Source organism: Sander vitreus, chromosome 2, assembly GCF_031162955.1.
Source record: "Sander vitreus isolate 19-12246 chromosome 2, sanVit1, whole genome shotgun sequence".
Lineage (NCBI taxonomy): Eukaryota > Metazoa > Chordata > Actinopteri > Perciformes > Percidae > Sander > Sander vitreus.
In genome coordinates this window covers 16,015,445-16,033,428 of record NC_135856.1, presented here as the reverse complement: position 1 = coordinate 16,033,428, position 17,984 = coordinate 16,015,445, and the positions used below count along the sequence as shown (strand labels likewise).

Below are 17,984 nucleotides of genomic sequence, written 5' to 3'. Positions count from 1 at the left end.
GATAAATGTGGTTAATATCAATACTTTGAATAAACAACGACTTCTGAGCTTATTTAGAAGAGGAAGTGGTTTTGAATAGTTTTACTTAGACGCACGGTGGAGTGAACGCGCCCTCACTCTAAGTGCGTCCAGTGGCCACCAGATGGTGCTATATAATTACTATATAACTGGTTAACTAGCACTGGTTGACACTGTGCCCTGCACGCACACCGACACCAGCCACAGCTGGTGGGGACCGCTGGAGCAGCTCACTCTCTCCGCCTCCACAGGTTGGTGTGTGACTGGCGATGACTCAATGAAATACAGCAACAAACTGAGACTGCGAGACCCTCCCCTGTAGTTTCCACTTGCTGTTTCCCAGCCACTGCAACTGGAAGCGTAGAGAGAACAGAGGAGAAGGGCAGCTGCTGGACCGATGGAGAAGAAGGAGGGATCTTCTCGTCAGTACGGTTCACTGGAGCTCACTGAATGGAGCAAAGACACCAACAAACCAGGTTACCTAACGAACAAACAATGCAATGGTCTATATGTCGATCTATTGACTGGGTAAAAAGTGACCTTTCTGTATACTGTATCACTCTAAATTATCTTAATGTGTCACTGTACCTAATAGTAACATTAATATAAACATTGGGTGAGGTGACACTAAGAGAATTTAGAGTGATAGTGTATAAGATTCACTTTATATCCTCCTAGTGTGTCGCTGTACCTAATGTTCTTATTACCATAACATTGCTGCAGGGAGTTACTTTGGTATTGTGAATTTATAGCGACCTCAATCTTCTATTTTTACAATATAATCTATGGCATTACTACAATCTTCCTGCAAAAAAAAGATATATATATATATATATATATATAGAGTTATAGCTATAGTAGTTGTTTTTTAGTCTTTTACTTTTATATCTGGGTTATTTTTGTAGTTGATCGAACCAATCAATGTGTTATTCTAGTTGCAGTAAAGGCATCAGCTCTGCAAATGTCAAGAATCCACAGGTGTTTGTTTTTCTAGTGTGTGTGTGTGTGTGTGTGTGTGTGTGTGTGTGTGTGTGTGTGTGTGTGTGTAAAAGAAAAGTGAGGCCCATTACTCAGGGACCTGCACCATCAAAGGATGAAAAATGATAAATATTGACCCACATTGGGGACATTGGCTGCATCAATAGGTCAGAGGTCAGTGAAACTCTTTATCGCATAGTGCTCCTCACAGTGATAATGTTCCTCAAAAGTCTGCAACAAATATGTGATTGCATTGTTGATTAGGCGTAATTCTCAGATAATCACTTAGAAAATAGATAAAAAAATATCCATCACAATTTCCTTAAACCCAAGGAGATATCTTCAGATGTCCTTTTTTGTCCGACCAATAGTCCAAAACCCAAAGAAACCCAATTTGCAATGATTTAAACCAGAGAAAGCAGCAAATCATCACATTGGACAAGTTCTTACCAGAGAACATTTTTCATTTCAGTTCTACAGTATTCCTCCACATTGTTGATGGTCATTGATTTCCTACATTATAATTGTGTGAATGATGCTTATAATATCATCATGTTGTCAAGGTTGGTCATTTCTGAAGTGTATTGCTGAAGTAGTTGATCAGGTGGGAAGTTTGCAAAGCTGTGCAGAATCTCTGTTAAGCCCTCTATCTGTTTTGCCTCTTCACTATTTCTTTTATTTCATCTCACTCCTCCCTTCCTCCTTCCTTTTTTCCTCATCTCTCGTCCGTTACCTTCTCCACATCTCTCCTCCTCTTTCCTCCACTTCTGTCTCTTGGTGTCTAATCTGGCTGATCTGTCTGTCAGTATGGTGTTCTACCTCATTAGGTATAAAGCACATTGTGGCAGTGTAAAAGAGAGGAATGGAGTCAGAGCAAAGACTGTAAACTGAAATTCACATCTTCAGGGGGTTTGGATGAAGAGAGGCGCAGGGTTCGGGAGGTATTGACAAGCAACAGGATATGGGAACTGTGAGAGAGAGTGAGAAAGGGAAGAAAGTGTAAAGGAGGGAACATTTCAGAGAGGTCTAGTGATGAGTCATAACTGCTCACTGGCAGAATAATCTGTCCCATAGAGAGCCTCTGCAGCAGAACATGTTGTCTCAAATAATGTAAGAATATACTAAACAACGCTTATAACATTGTGTGTTTTCAGCTCACAGTTCAGCGTTTCAGTCAGCTACATGTGAATTCCCCAGTCATAGTCATTGAAGCTTGAAGCTGTCTTTTTGGCAGGAAAACAAGTGGTAAATGAACAGTAATGCATATCTGCTCGCAGGTACTGTAGTTACTGAGATGTGATGTCATGTTAGCATATCATGTTTGTATTTGTAAGCACATCGTTCCATCTTTTTTATGAATTAGGTGATACTGCTGATAAATTATCATTCAGCATCTATAATGTAATGAGTATGCAGTGTGAACACAGTATGATACGATTACATAGGATGTGTGAGTGGCTCTTTCTGTCTTTCTTTCACTAGGCAGATTTGGTATATGCAGTGCATTTTAATCAACTTGAATTAACACTTTTGAAACATATGGGAAGGCGTAGATAGTTTAATTGACGTCTTTTTTTTTATAGTTTCCATCCCATTAACAGTCCCATACTCGCTGCAACACTTCACTCTTCCTCCTCTGAGATGTCAAGGTTGTTTTGACGCTACATTGACGTCAGCCAGATTTGTCATAGTAACAGAGTATAGAGTGTTTGTGTGATGATGTGTGTCTGTACTTCAAGAACCCTTTTTGCCTGTCACACAAAGCAGGCTGCAATTGCAAGCCTCCAAACAACGCTTTATTGCCAGCAGGGATATAAATCCATGTGAACCGGCAATTATAAGCAAGTATAGATAATGCTTCCCACAGAGCTTTTACTACTACCCTGAAGTCATACACTTCCAGTTTGAATTATTATGATCCCCTTCTATTCTGCTTTATTTCATGCTAGTGCAGAGGACGTGTCTTCACAGTACTTTGAACCCAGTCAGTGCTACCTTCCCCAGGGCTAAATGTGACTAGAATAGAGATATTACATACTAGAGCTCTACTAAGTAATGGTGTGTGTCTACAAAGAGAATGTAAGGGTGCCAGGGAGTCAGGGATTGTCTGTTAGTGGTGGTGTTGGTATTTCCCTGATTATGTCCGTCTCTGCCCTCATGTTGTGCAGCTCTCTGCAGGGAAGTGACAGTTATCCAGGAACATACAGTGCTAAATGGAACAATTCGAGAGCAGGCAGTGGTGATTTTCTTCCATTTTAAAGTTGTGACTGTCACTACATCTACCTTCAAGAATGTCAACCATACTTGGATCTCAGGGTAAATTAAATCTAGTATATGAATTTTGATTTGCATAAACAATTGCTTTTTTAAGGAGATGGTTGCAGTTAAATGTTCGCTGGCCTGCTGTCTTTGATTCTATTCTGCTCACAGTGTCTTTGGTAGCCACTGTGATATGCTTTGATGTCCTTTCATACCACACACAGAGATTCTTTAAAATGTATTACAGAGCTGTTTGGATCAAACCCACACATTGTTGTAATTAGTGGCTTAGATGTGTTCAGCAAACACTGTACAATTTTATATTATTTGTTTTATTTTAGATTGAGGATTTAATTTTCATTTTAAAATGTCTGTTTTATTTATATATTAAGAATACAGTTAAAGAACAAATACAGGTAGTGGTGTGTGGAGTGGCATGCATAATGAGACAGATTTAAAAACAGCTTTGTGTTTGATTTTACTGTTCACCTGTACTGTTCACCTGGTGTGACACAATATAGACTTTTTAATCTCTCTCTCTCTCTGTGGTTTAGATTCACATATGGCTCTTTTCCTTCATTTTGTAATTGTTTACACTGGAAAAGCTGGAACTAAAAAAGATTTTGCTTGATAAATGAATGAAACAAATACATAAATATAAAAGTTGTCACCAATTAACAGGGAATTACGTTTTGCCGAAATATTGACACTGAATGACTGATCTCTCTACGGTAGACAAAGGCAGGGTAGACAGGACTGCAGTGTGTGTCTGACAGCCAGCCATTCTGGGGGAGGCTTATTTACTGGCTGACCTACCACCCTGGGTTTACGCAATTATGCAGTGTGTGCGCATGCATGCGTGTGTGCATGCGAGTGTGTTTGTGTGTGTGTGTGTGTGTGTGTGTGTGTGTGTATGTGTGGTAGTGTGTGTGTGCATGCATGCATGCATGTGTTTGTGAAAGAGACAGAGAGAGGGAGAGGCATGAGTCTTGCCAACCACTGACACATGGTAATGTGGCTGTGATGCTCTGCTCCTGATCAAGCAGCAATTTCAAAGTGCCTCTGCTGCAGCTGTTTATACAGTTAACAATGTATATTCATATGCAGTTATTGTTCCGCAGTGTCACTTCAGATATTGGAAATTGGATCATAAAAAGCTCCTAATTGTGTATCTGTCCGCCTTTCTCTGTATAGTATTTGTCAGTTGAAGAAGTGCACTGTAAACTCAAATCTATACAGTATACACTTCAATGTTTTTGTGTCGCACATTGTCTAACACATACTCTTTTGCAACAATCAGTAAGACTAAAAGCTGTCCTCGTCTCTCTCTCTCTCTCTCTCTCTCTCTCTCTCTCTCTCTCTCTCTCTCTCTCTCTCTCATTCCCTCAGAGGACGATGTGGTGTCCATGGCAGACTCCACCATCACTGTGGACGACATTGAGGGGGAGCTTTTTAAGATTGAGAGGATCAGGGACGTCCTGGTCAGGAGGGAGTCAGAGCTTAGATACATGTAAGTGGCTCCACAGCACCACCACCTTGCTTTGATTTGGTGTCATGGCTGCTATCTGATTACTGGAGACAAACAGCTTCAATAATAGCAACCCCCGATTCCAAATTTACAGTAGAATGGTGAAAGCATAATGCTTAATGCTGGTCTGATTTCACAGCACCCCTTCACAGACCTGATTTGATTTGCTGATGTTAACCATGATTCTTCCCTAACTTTAACCAATTGCCTTACCATACCTTAACCATCATTTATTTAAGACAATCTTTCCCTAACCTTAGTTACCATGCATTGAAAGAAAGAATTATAAAAAAAAAAAAACGTTGGCACTTGATGTTACAAATCGTTGTCATTGAACATAATCTGTGGCTTTGCAGAATTGTTCAATATCAATGTTGTTGCCTGGCGATGAGTTTGTTTAAGAGACCTTAGGCTCAGCTCGACATTATCAGACCTAACACATCAGTTTAAGCTGTACTCAAGTTCAGCTGTGCTTTGAGCTTAATGTTACCTTTAGCATTTTAACATGCTGATGTTAACATGGTAACATGCTAACATTAGTATGTTGCACAAGTGGACATTTTGATGTATTTGTGGTGCTGGATTAAAGGTAATTGGAACATCAAAGTAATTAAAATTCATCATCTGGGGATCCTGAATGTTTGTGCAAAATGTCACGCAAAAATTGAGAAAATCTTTTACTCTGGACCAGAGTGTTAAGGACCAGATACACAGACCAGACGGCCGACCCTCGGCAGAAAAGGAAGTTGGACTGATCAGTGTCCCCGAGTTGGTCAAAAAAGTGCTTCGGAACACACCAAATCGACGAGACGTAATACGTCTCCATAACAGCAGGCAGCGCTAGTCTGTATTGTTGCCCAAAAATGAAAAACGGCAGCTGATTGGACGAACGCGTCATGTGGGTCTGGTTTCTCCGGAAATTCAAAGACTGTCATGGCGACTTGTTCAGAATACGATCTCATATTGTACTAAAATAGTTCACCGAAACGTGTTTCTGAAAACATTTTAAGCGAGAAATAGGCCATGTAGTTGCTGAATCGGTCTTCATTTCAGATCGACAAAGTCAGTTTAAAAGATCTTCATCAGATTTTGAGAGACTCTAGTCACGCCCATTCCGCTCCTCGTTTCCGGGTTAGCACTCTACCAATGAGATGGGTAATTTGAGTACGACTGCCGGCAGTGCCCGCCCCGATTATATCGCCGATTATACATGTCAAATCGGCCAAAATGAAGGCCGACGGCCCCTCTGACGGACGACGGCAGGGAACACACCGAACAGACTCGAGTCACTGACCTCGCCAGACTGTCCAACGGCCGATTATCGGCTCTGTGTGTAGTAGGCTTAGACCAACACTTTGACATCCATCCCTGAATAAACAATATGCTGATTGAGGGAGTGACATCACTATAATTAGAGGTCAAATTTTCAAAATTTGTAGATGCCACAAATGCAACTGCATACTGTCTGCATCAGTCATGTGGGACAACATATGTAGCTACTGTGAGACACCTGAATATATGGATGATTCAGTCACAAAAGTGCACTGATACCTTGTCAAGCTACACATCAAGTACACAAGCTAGTGGCTAGTGCCAGTTCAAATCATTTAAGCTATGTTTCCATTTATTTAGGAGCACACCTTGGTATCAGAAACATATATCGTAGCAGCATTGTCCTCTATTATATTTCCTCATTTCTCCCCATCACAACAGAGTTGGCCCCCATTATAATTTAAATGGCGTTACCTTTGCTTCCACCAAGCAGGCTGATGCATGGATATTTATTCATCTACACCTTCTGAATGATAGGCAGTAACACTGCTCAGACAGCGGGATGAATGGGTGGAGGGCTGTGTGTGGGGTAGCAAGCAAGAGTCAGGCGGATAAAACAGGAGAATGGGGGACTGGAGGAGGTGTGGGAGGTGAAGAGGACGGAGATGGGAAGTCATGATATTTCCCCAGCGTTCCACAAACTAACTAAAGAACTAACTAACTAACTAACTAACTAACTGACTAACCACAAGGTGTTTTTTCTTCTGGTAAGTTACGTAAAGCATATCATTTGTATTCCAGACCTCTTGGCCATTTCTCCACCTGCATGTCTGTAGAGAGTATCTTACATGACAGGTAGATGAGGCACGATGGAGAAGCTCTCACTCTGCTGACGTTGATGAATGTGTGTAATGAGTGTGCGTCTGACCCTGCAAGTGCCTGTGTGTGTGTGTGTGTGTGTGTGTGTGTGTGTGTGTGTGTGTGTGTGTGTGTGTGTGTGTGTGTTTCTAAAAAAGACTGCTGCTGTGATGCTGGGTCACGTGAGGGCCCTTAACTCCACCAGGCGAGGAAGGCACAGAAGGTCTTTCACCCTACCTCAGTGTTCGTAATGATCCACTGAGTTGGAGGGCCATTGAAAGAGCGTGATACAGAAGGAGGCTGAGTGAAAGCTATCTGGCTCAGAGACACCACAGGGATTTTGCCTCAGAAAAGATTGTTCCATATCCTGTGTGAAATATAAGATCAATATGAAGCTTACTCTGTTTGAATTTCATTTCCCCATTCAATACCGTCTCCACTCCTCTCTACCCTTTAAAGTAGAAACTGAGCTGATATGCAGCATGTGCAGTACTTACATATGTTATTGTGTGTTGCTTTTGTTCCATCATGCCTGTGCAGGATGGATGACATTCAGCTGTGCAAGGAGATCACTCGTCTGAAGAAAGAGCTGCAGAAATTAGTGTCCATACCAGGTAGGAGTCCTCTGGATATTGATAGTTATTGATGGAGGATACGTTTATTCTTACCAAGAATTAGTTAAGAGGATGCCACTCTTATGACTTCATGCTATAGATGAAGCTAGAGCTAGCCAGCAGTTACACTTAGCTTAGCCTAAAGACTGGAAACAGGGAAACAACTAGCCTGGATATTTTAAAAGTTTAAAAATATATATAGATAGATCTGCCAGCAGCACCTCTAAAGTTCACTAGTTAACATGTTAAATCTTGTTTGACTTCATTTTTACACAAATAGAAATGTAAAATTAGACAGGTCAGTCATGTACAGAATAAACATACAAGACACAGCATGTTAATTTGCCCGTTTTAGTGGTGATGTTACTGTATACCTATTTTAGAACTTTGGGCAGGGGTAGGCTAGGTGTTTTTCCCCTGCCTTTGCCCCTCTTCATGCTAAGCTAAGCTTATCACCTCCTGTGCACACACCATCTTTTGCATATCTGTCCGTCCAAAGAGAGGGATCCCTCCTCAGTTTCAGGAAGAAAAGTAATAAGGGGGTGGCAGTATCTCAGTCTGTAGGGAGTTGGGTTGGGAACCGGAGGGTCACCAGTTCAATTCCCAGTACAGACCAGTGTATCCTCCTCACCACTGCCAGGTGCTTTTGAGCAAGGTACCATACCACCCCAACCACTCAGGTGGCCATTATTTGTGCATGAATTCCTGAGCGTGTGTGTATTTCTAACAAACAGAGTGTAATTGTAATTTCCCCACTCGGTATCAATAAACAGTATGAATAAATTAATAATGACAATAAGCATATTTCCCAAAATGTCTGTTCCTTTAGATAAATTGATTCCTGAAAATTCTTCATTCATTTATTTGTTTGTTTAATGCCCCATTATATTTGTAGTAAAGTAAGTAATCTGTGACAAACACTATAGATACTCAGATGTCTTGTGGTGCAGATAATGACAAGTCCAACGAGGACCGGCAGAAGGAAGAAGAACTACTGCAGCAGATCCACAAGCTGGTCGAGACCAGAGATTACCTGGTGGACGATGTGGAGTTTGAACGACTCAGGTGTGCCTCTGCCTTTTTGGTTTTGTTACAGCTTGGGAGCTCTTTGGTCTTCTGTCACCATATGCTGTGAATGAAATATCCTACTGCACACAAATCCATCAGATAGAGATGCAGTGCACATATATTACTTATGTAGAAAAGACTTTAGGGAATTTGTTGCCCAAGCAGAAAACTTAAAAGTTTGGCATGTATTTTTCATGCACAGGAGCACTGGTCTTTGATAACGCCAATTCATGAGAATTGTTCATTAACATTTTTATGAGGACTCAGTGCTCAGATTGGAACACTGCTCGTAGTCACCAATGCTGGTAAAGTTGTATCTCAGTTCAGTATCATCCGTATGCACGCTTTTAGAAAGCCACCCCCATTGCATTATATTTTCATTTAATGTGAGCAACTGCTCTCTCACTGTGTTTTTTTTAAAATGTTTTGTCCTGCACATGTAAAGAACTGAAACCATTGTATTCAGCTTACAGTGGGTCCATACAGCAATACACTGCTTGGTGATCTCTACTACTTCTGCTTACTTGTTAATCCTGGTGCAGAATGCAACCAGTATGTTTGAAGGTTTAATCCTTTCTTCAATCCAATTTTCAGACAGTATCAAGCATCGTTAGTTTGTGTTTAGCAACACTGTGTTGGCAGCCGACAGCATGCTGTGAAAATGCTGAGGGAATGCTGGGAAGGTGAGAGGGAGGAAACAGGAGAATAACAGTGAGGTCATAGATCGCAGAGAGGATGTGACGCCGCCCAAGGCCATGTTGTCCATGCTGATAAATTGATGAAAAAATGATTTCACTTTATTGTTATTTCTTTCTTTTTTTACCTTGTTTTTTTTACACTGTCCTTCACAAGAAAATTCTGTCTGCAATTTTCTTATGTTGTGTTTTTTATTTTCAAAGCAGGATAGATTTGGGGCAGTTAGCAGAACTTACTTACTTAGTTACTTACTTACAAAAAACGTAAGTATCAAGACGTCTGTTATTATTGATTTATTTTAATAATTAATCTTTTATCGGGTTCAATATTGTGTTGGGTTGTTTTGATAAGAGATCTTAATCTAATTTTTTTATTTTATTTTATTAAGTGCTTTATGTATTGATGTGTTTCCGTGTATTTTATATCAATCCTTTTCAATTTCTACAGGGAGAAAGAAGAGGATAAAGAAATGGCAGCTTTTCTGCAGTCCAAATTCCCGAGAAAGATGAAGAAGAAAGGTATTTAGGAATAAAGAGAGCTGCAACTCTGTGCTCCATCAAAGTTTCAACAAATAATAGCACATTTTTAAAAACTGAGCCAGATAGTGGGAGGGAGGGAAGGTGGGATGGGCTGATCTGGTACCTACTTAATATATTGTTGTACAATGTTCCTTCACACAGCTCTAGGGTTGTTATGTAAAAAATCCAGTAAAGATGTTGTTGAAAAAAAAATATTTTCCTTGTTCCAAATGTTTTGCTTGTTCAAGGTGTTTTCCACCTGAGCACAGCACTCTCAATGCTTTAGATCTATCTGAAAAAAGATGTTGTTTGTGCTCCTCTTAGTCAAGTCATTAAGCAGCTGATATTTAAGTAGATGAAGTTATGCACATTATACAATACACCACAACAATATGTCATCTTTTCCTCACAGTATGATTTCTCTGGGCTTCAGGTGTACCAACCAGACGGGCTCCATCCAGGGCTCAGCAGACGTCTTCTCCGTTCGCCAAGACAGGCCTCACTCTGCTAAAGGAGTGCTGTGGCTTCACATGCTCCATCATGTAGACGTGAGTCAAAATGGAGGGCCCCACTGCAGGGCTGACACAGGGGCCAAAAATCCAAATTGGCCACTCCACAAGAGTCAATATTTCCAGTTTCAGCTTTTCAGTCCGAGAAAGACTTTGAAGGATGGATGGAGCAGTACAGATGCAAGTTGAGAATTCCCCAGAGGGAATGTGGTGTGTTTCCCATGCCAAGACCCAAGTTTGTCTTGTGTTGGATCTGTTTGTCTCTTTCACTGGATTTTATATCTTGTTTTGTTTTCATGCTGTCTCCACATCTCTCATCCCACTCCCATTTTCATTTTTACTCATGTTAATCATCACTGCTCAGCCAACTTCTTCTGATTAACAGCTTCCAAAAGGAACAACCAGACACATGGTTTTTATTTCTTTTTCAGGCAGAGAGGACAGGGTTTGAAGGACAGAAACAGCATAGCACAAGTCAGGCATGTATTGTGTACACACTAATTGGATTCAACTACCATGACACGCCTACAAGTTTTTTAAAGACTTCGCTGAGCTATGATACTGTCATCTCCTCATTAAAAAACAAGTAGCTGTTTTGCAGGAGTCAGCAGGCCAGTCTAGACACACTGCTGGCACTTTATAATCACCAGTAAGGAGATAAGAAGAATGAAACTGACATTAATCAGAAGCTCTGTTAGGATGAAGTTGCCTGTTATTTGACTCCAGATCCAAATGGGTATGACCTTTGAAAAGCAGAGGTTTGTGAAGAAAGAACGGATGTCTCATTACGCTGCATTTATATTGACTAATGTCTACTTTTTTATATGTTGCAAAGAAATATAAAAGAGCATCCCACAATACACCTTTTTACATTTTTTTTGCTAATCCTCACTATAGTGTTTTTTTACAAGACTGTGTAGTCACCTGGCTTCATTATTTTATTACATATTTCTCATGAGTGTTTAACACATACAGTACAGCACTAACATGTTGACAGCAGAAGTGTTATGTGAAGACACTTTCAGTATTAATACATAGGTGTCCATATGGTACTGTATGCAAATTGAGGTATCAGCACAGATAGACTACTCTCACTTAAATTCGTCATTCTTAGTCCAGTGCGCTCACTTTAGTGTCATCCATTATGCATGTTTCCACAAACGATATGGATCGACACGCAGCTGACACTGCAGACGACTACACCTCATATAAATATAACCACTCCAGTGATAACGACAGTCCTCATACGCATCAATGCACACTTGACAGTGTTTTGAGTGGGTACATTATGTTTCATATTACTGTAATCTACTGGCTAGGGGCAAAACTCTTCCACTAAACATTATGTATGTATTGCCACCGCATATTTTATCAGTTATTATGTCCTAAGGATTTACCTAGAGAAGGTGTATGTAAGGCTGGTGTTGCCAAGAAGAATAGTCGCCATAGCAACCTTGTATACCCAATATCTTTACAATGAGACAATGAGGAACGTTGGATGGATCAGAGAAATGAGACCTCAGGTGGCATATCATGGTTACCTAATGAAATGTAAACGGGACAGAATAATATTGCTGTGGTTATTTTGGTGATTTTCATGTTTTTGATTCACTCTGGTGATAACACACCCTACTTAGGATTGAAAAGAATATACCCTAATTTATCCTCTGAATTCCTTTTGCATTCTTTTAGATAAAGTAACAATCGCATGGAGATTAACACAAGGCTGCTTTGCTTGGCTGGAAAGTAGACATATTGGAGATAACTGTTTTTAGATGCTAATTGAAGGTCTCTTAAATCGTTGTAATCATTATAGATTATACATTTCTCAGTGAACCTCCTAGTTTGTGTCTCACCCCAATTGACACAGCATTCTCTTTTATGGTTTATTCCCAACTAGTCCTTGAGATGGATACAGATGTCTGTTATGTTATGTTTTGATATTCAGTCTCAACACTGTCATAGAACCTTTGGGTCACATATCACAGATTCAGGTTCACAGGGGAATTAGATGTGTGCCAATGCTGTTGAAATAACAGCCATGGTAGAAACACAAAAACTACCAGGAAAGGATTTCTCATCGTTATATGGGTTTGTCTAAATTATATCTGACAAGATCTGATACCCTGATGGGGAAATTTGTCTTAAAATGTTAAGTATTATACAGTGTACACCATTTTGCCAATACAGAACTACTGTATTTAAAAAGGCATTAATGGTTATATAACAGGCTAACTTACAAATATACTTTGGATATACATATCTTGGAAAAACAATATCTATCATCTGAAGCAAAGAAAAATCCGTTTATACAGAAATAAACAATGCTTTTTCAAGTATGTTCCCAAGATTGAACTGCACAGTGAATAAATGTATCCCTTTGCCCTAAGAAAGACCTTCATCTAATCAGTAATTATTTTATATGTTGAGACAGTGTGTGACATCATGTTTCTGTTCTTCACTGTTCACATTTAGACATAAAACCAGCTGTTCACACCAGCTAGAGGATGTGTTACAGCCCCTAACTGTGCTCTGCACGAGACAAGCGTGGATTGACTAATTCATTGAGGAAATTTCTTAGAGACGTGGAACAGACCATGTAGCCTCTTATGAGAGACGCAGTGTCGCAGGAGAGGGAGTCAGAGAGAGAAAATGATATAAGGAGAGAGGTTGAAGTGGTCGAAAGCAGGGGAGATGAAGAAAAAGAGAGAGAGAGTGAGAGTGGGAGGGTATGGAGTTAGAGGGGTCTAATCTTCAGTGTGAGTCATCCTTAGTGAAAACAATGTGAGTTCCCACAAGGGCAGCTCTCATTGAACGCTACGTGAAAAGGGCACGACTGTCATTCAAACACCATAATCCTGAACACCTTCTTCACGGCTCAGTGTGTATAAGAGGAAATATGTGTTTTTACATGTGTGTGAAAAATAAATACATGAGAAAGAAACCTGATACCTGTGCTTGTTTGTGTGCCTATAGGAACAGGAGGGTGATAAAAACAAGAGGTACAGTAGCTGTCACTGCTTTGTTACTATGGTTACTGTGACTTGATGGCACACTCACTTCTTGTTACATTTGGTCATGCCAAACTGATACTGATACTGATGCAAGGCTGCATGTGTTGTGAAACTGATAGGGGAAGACTATAAGGACCTGTTCAGGGTACAAGGTTCTTAAATGTTCTCAGTTAAAGCTGCAAATGGAAAAAATGAAATGGTATCTCAAGATTCAGTCTCATTATTACAAACTTATATAATTGAAATATCTCAATAACTGCTGGACAGATTGCCATAACATTTCACACAGACATTCATGGTGCCCAGATGATGAATCCTAATGACTTTGGTGATCCTGACTTTCCTCTAGCAACACCATCAGGTTGACATTTGTGGTTTTGAGTGAAATGTCTCAACAATACTGAAAGATTGATATAACATTTAGTTAAGACATTATTCTTTCCCTCAGGATGAATTGTAGTAACTTTGATGATCTCTGAACTTTGGATCTAGTGCCATCATCAGGTCATTCTTGTGGTCATGATACCAGATACCAGCAATACTAATGACATTCCCGTCAGCCTCAGCTGTGATTTTTGTTTGGTGCTGACTAGCAAATGTTAGCATGCTAACATGCTTTACTAAGATGGTTAACATGGTAAACATTATACACTACTGCATCAGCATGTTAACAGTGTCACTGTAAGCCTGCTAGCATTAGGTACCAGTTACTATCCACAACCTTTTCTAATGGAAAACCTAAAAAGGACGTGTCGACTTTAGTAAAGCTGTGCCGTACCATGCAGTGGTAATGCAGCATTTGCCGTGTTTCACCTTTATAATGCAGCATTGAATTAAAATGGTTGGCAATCCTCATCTCTTAAAGAAAAAGTTTGACATTTGGGGAAATATTCACTTTCTTGCTGAGAGTTACATGAGAAGATCAATATCACTAGCATAGCTGTCAGTTAAATATGAAGCTAAAGCATAAATACTGAAAGCAGGGGAAACAGCCTGCTCTCTCCATAGTTCAAAAATACGCCCATAAATCTTACTATTTAACACGTCAAGTTGCTGTAAAATCGCTTTTCAAATCTATCGCTTTAAATACATCCTTTAAACCTAGCTTTTTCTTGACTTGCAACTTAGTTGTGAATGGGTATCTCCTTTTATCTGTTATGCTAACACTCTTCAGTCACTTCAAGGCTGTTTTAATGGTTACAAAAGCGTATTTTCTAACTGAATTGTCCTTCAAGAAGACACTTGCTGAATCCAAATTTGTAAACTAATACAGTAGTTTTATGTAATCTGACATTGACTGGTGTACTCAGTATGTCTTTATGACTTTGCAGAGATGCAAAAGAGTAAGACTGAACTAAAAAGGCAAATGGGAAATGCCTTGTGAAGATTATATTCTACTTCACTCTCAATAGTAGAGCTAGGGATGTTTTTTTCCTGTTCTTATACTTGTTGCAGATAATATGTCATTATTTCATCTGTTAGATCTGCCTTTGTTATTTCCCGCTGACATTTAGCACATTCATAGTCGAAGTGCAATAAACAAAGGGGAAAAATTATACAATGCTCATCTAAAATATATTGTTATTATAATGTTATATCGACAGAAACATCCAAATTACAGTTGGATTCCTGACGGCCTAATGGCTCCCAAACCTTACTGGAATATCTTAAAAAGCCGTCCATTACATAAAAATTAACCAACCCTACAAACGTATATTTCTATTGTTTAATATACTTCTTTATTTTGTTATTTGAGTTTTTATGCTTCTTAAAAACAAATGTGGGGCGCCTGGGTAGCGCACCTTCTAGAGTGTCCTATAAAAATAAAGGCCTAAAATGCCCAAAAAAATATCTAAAAACAACAATAAAAACAAATGTGGCGACTGTGCACATATTTTGGGAGAAAACTATATTTACTTTCCTTCACATTGCACATGATTAATCTTTCTTTTTATCTGTTTATAAGATACATTGAAATTTTAATGTGTATTATGTAAATATTATTAATCACACTGAATCTCCGTGTTTAATGTGCTGTTATAATATTGATTAATATATAGATTCAATTAACCTTCAATGATTCAAATGTATGAACATTTAGGAGGCTGCAGTTTGTGGTGCTGCTGAATTGTATTACGTTACAATGACAGGTGTTTCTATTATTTTGTTCACCCATTTATTTATTTTTGAATATCAGGTACACCTCTCTGTACAATGCAATACAATTCAACAGCACCAGACAAATTACCATAAAGTTGAATCAACAGTATCAACAAAAACTGAACATTAAAAGCTTCATGAGCATTTACTGCAGCACTGTTCAGATCAGATTGGATTCATTTCAGCTCTGTATACCTAATAAACTGGCAACTGAGTGTATTAAAAGTTCAGAATTTTCCAAGCATAATAATCATGCTACAAAACGGGAGAGCAGGTGCCAAGAAATGTGTCCAAAGGCAGAAACATGTTTTTTTTTCCAACACTGCACAAGAGTGGAGAGGAGGCAATTTGGAGGGGTGTCAGACTGTTGCTAACAGGAACAAATCTAATGGAGGTCGATCTGCTCTAAAGCACTTACTGTAAAGGTTCTTTGATCCTAGTGGGACCAGGACTGTGTGTCTTGATTCATTAACAAGCCGCTGACATCTAAGCACTGAGGATGCCAGCTGTGGTGACGTGCAGGCAGCTGGAGCCTGCCTGCTTTCTATTTAGTGTATATCTTTTAACTGACCTTTATCATAGTGACATTCATTTTACCTCTGAAATCACTGATGTTGAAACGGCATTAGATTATTTCTTTAAAGAACTTCCTTGCAGTCGTGGATTAACATGCACCTTTCAAAAAGCTCAGAATAACAGACAGGTCAAATCATTGGTTTCCCCACAAACTTTTAACTCTCTTTAAGGAAAGAAACAGCACGGTCTCTTGCTAGACGCTCCATCCCATTGGCTTGCATTTAGGCAACTGAGAAATAAATGCAGGAAAGCCAAATCAACTTATTATTTGGAATTAATTCAACGTTCTTACTCAAATCCAGCAACAATTCTGGGAGGCAGTAAATTCTATGAAAAATAAAAAATACAAATTCTTTACCTGCACATCTCAAATGTAATAATAATAAATGCATATTATCCTGCATATTATCTGAGCAGAAAGAGATCTGCCTAGCCTTTACTTCACATTGTGCTGCTGCTGGTCATTTTATTTAATGTTGTGTATACAGGAACCACATCTCTTAATAGTGCTAGTAGCTGTAAACCACACTCCCCAGTTCACATTCCAACCTAATATTCCTGCCAAACTAGTTCTACGCTTCAAGTCCCGCAGGTTTACTCTGAGCTTGGAAAATCTGGCCATTAGTTTTTGTGCAAACACATTATTTGCAACACACCCTTAAGATCGACACTGCTACTCCTGGACAATTAAAGAAAATGATTTCAAACCACTTCACCTCAGTGTGGTAGGCTATTTGTATTCTTCTCTGTATCTCAACATCATTGCAAATAAGGGAAACTTCAATGATGAGGCTGAAATAAAAGGTTTGACTGTATGAATATCAGTTGATGATAATTATGACATTCAATTAAAGTAATTTGATACACCTTCCACATTTTGTCATATCACCCTCTGTCATGTTATAAACAACATACTGTTTCTCCTTCGTGTCTGGGGCCTGTTGCACAAAACCAGGATAAGGGATTAAGCTGGGATATTCAAGTTATCCTGGATGAATTTAGCTTTGACTTGGTTGCACAAACGCAGGTTGCCAAGTAACCATGGAGATTTATTCTTTGCAGCTAGCCTGCTCTAGAGCAGGCTAACAGCCAGGCTAAGATTAATCCTGGAGTCTTATGTGTTAAATCAGCTGCTGCTCTGATCCGAAATAAACGTGTTTAACAGTTATTCCATTGTCTTCTGAATGTGTTCTGCTTTATTTTTATTAACATGCATTACTTGTCACTATTGCTGTCACACGTTTGATGTAAATCCTACTATTGCAGTTCTTTACATGATAAGAAATGGTTGCACATGCACCGGAGATAAAGTGGGACAATGCGGAGGAAAGGGGCTTTTCCCTCCCACACCGTACAGCGGACTCTAAAGGAGACTTTTAGCGTCAATAACGACGACAATGGCACCTGACCAAACGTCCGTATTTTACGAGATGGGAGTGGGAATTGTTTAACAGATAAGCTTACAATGCGTTTTGAAGTCACTTACTTCATTTTCTAGTTTTTGTCCAGTCATGTTTGTTCTGTATGAACATTTATTGTAGAAAGATATTTAAAATTAGACATAGCTTATAGAGATTTGTGGATATGGTTGTAAAACATATTCTCTCATTATGAATAAGGGTTTGAAATTAAGCCTAGTCCTTAGGGTAAATTGCCCGAGGAACATTAATTCCCTCTGCTCACTTTTAAGGCAAAGTAGGCTAAATAATAAAACATTTTATTTATATAGTGCTTTACAGGCTACTCAAAGACACTTTACAGTAAAACCAGCACATTTAGCACATAAAAACAGATACAGCAATACAACCAACACAAAACAAGCATATTAAAAGCAATTAAAACTTTGTAAAAATGTGGAGTGACTAGTAGGCCCTAAGTAGATCTTTTTAAATCCTTACGCATTGTTTTGTCTGTTG

The 17,984-nt window shown here is 39.3% G+C and overlaps 1 protein-coding gene across 1 annotated transcript; it reads left to right on the top strand.

Moving 5' to 3' along the window:
* The first annotated feature begins 52 nt into the window (after positions 1 to 52).
* pik3r6a (phosphoinositide-3-kinase, regulatory subunit 6a) lies at positions 53 to 11,615 on the top strand. The gene is made up of 6 exons (XM_078280147.1): positions 53 to 494; positions 4,645 to 4,765; positions 7,454 to 7,527; positions 8,478 to 8,592; positions 9,739 to 9,809; positions 10,243 to 11,615. The coding sequence occupies exons 1-6, from the start codon at positions 416 to 418 to the stop codon at positions 10,353 to 10,355; spliced, it is 573 nt and encodes a 190-aa protein (XP_078136273.1). The 5' UTR covers positions 53 to 415; the 3' UTR covers positions 10,356 to 11,615.
* The last annotated feature ends 6,369 nt before the right edge of the window (positions 11,616 to 17,984 follow it).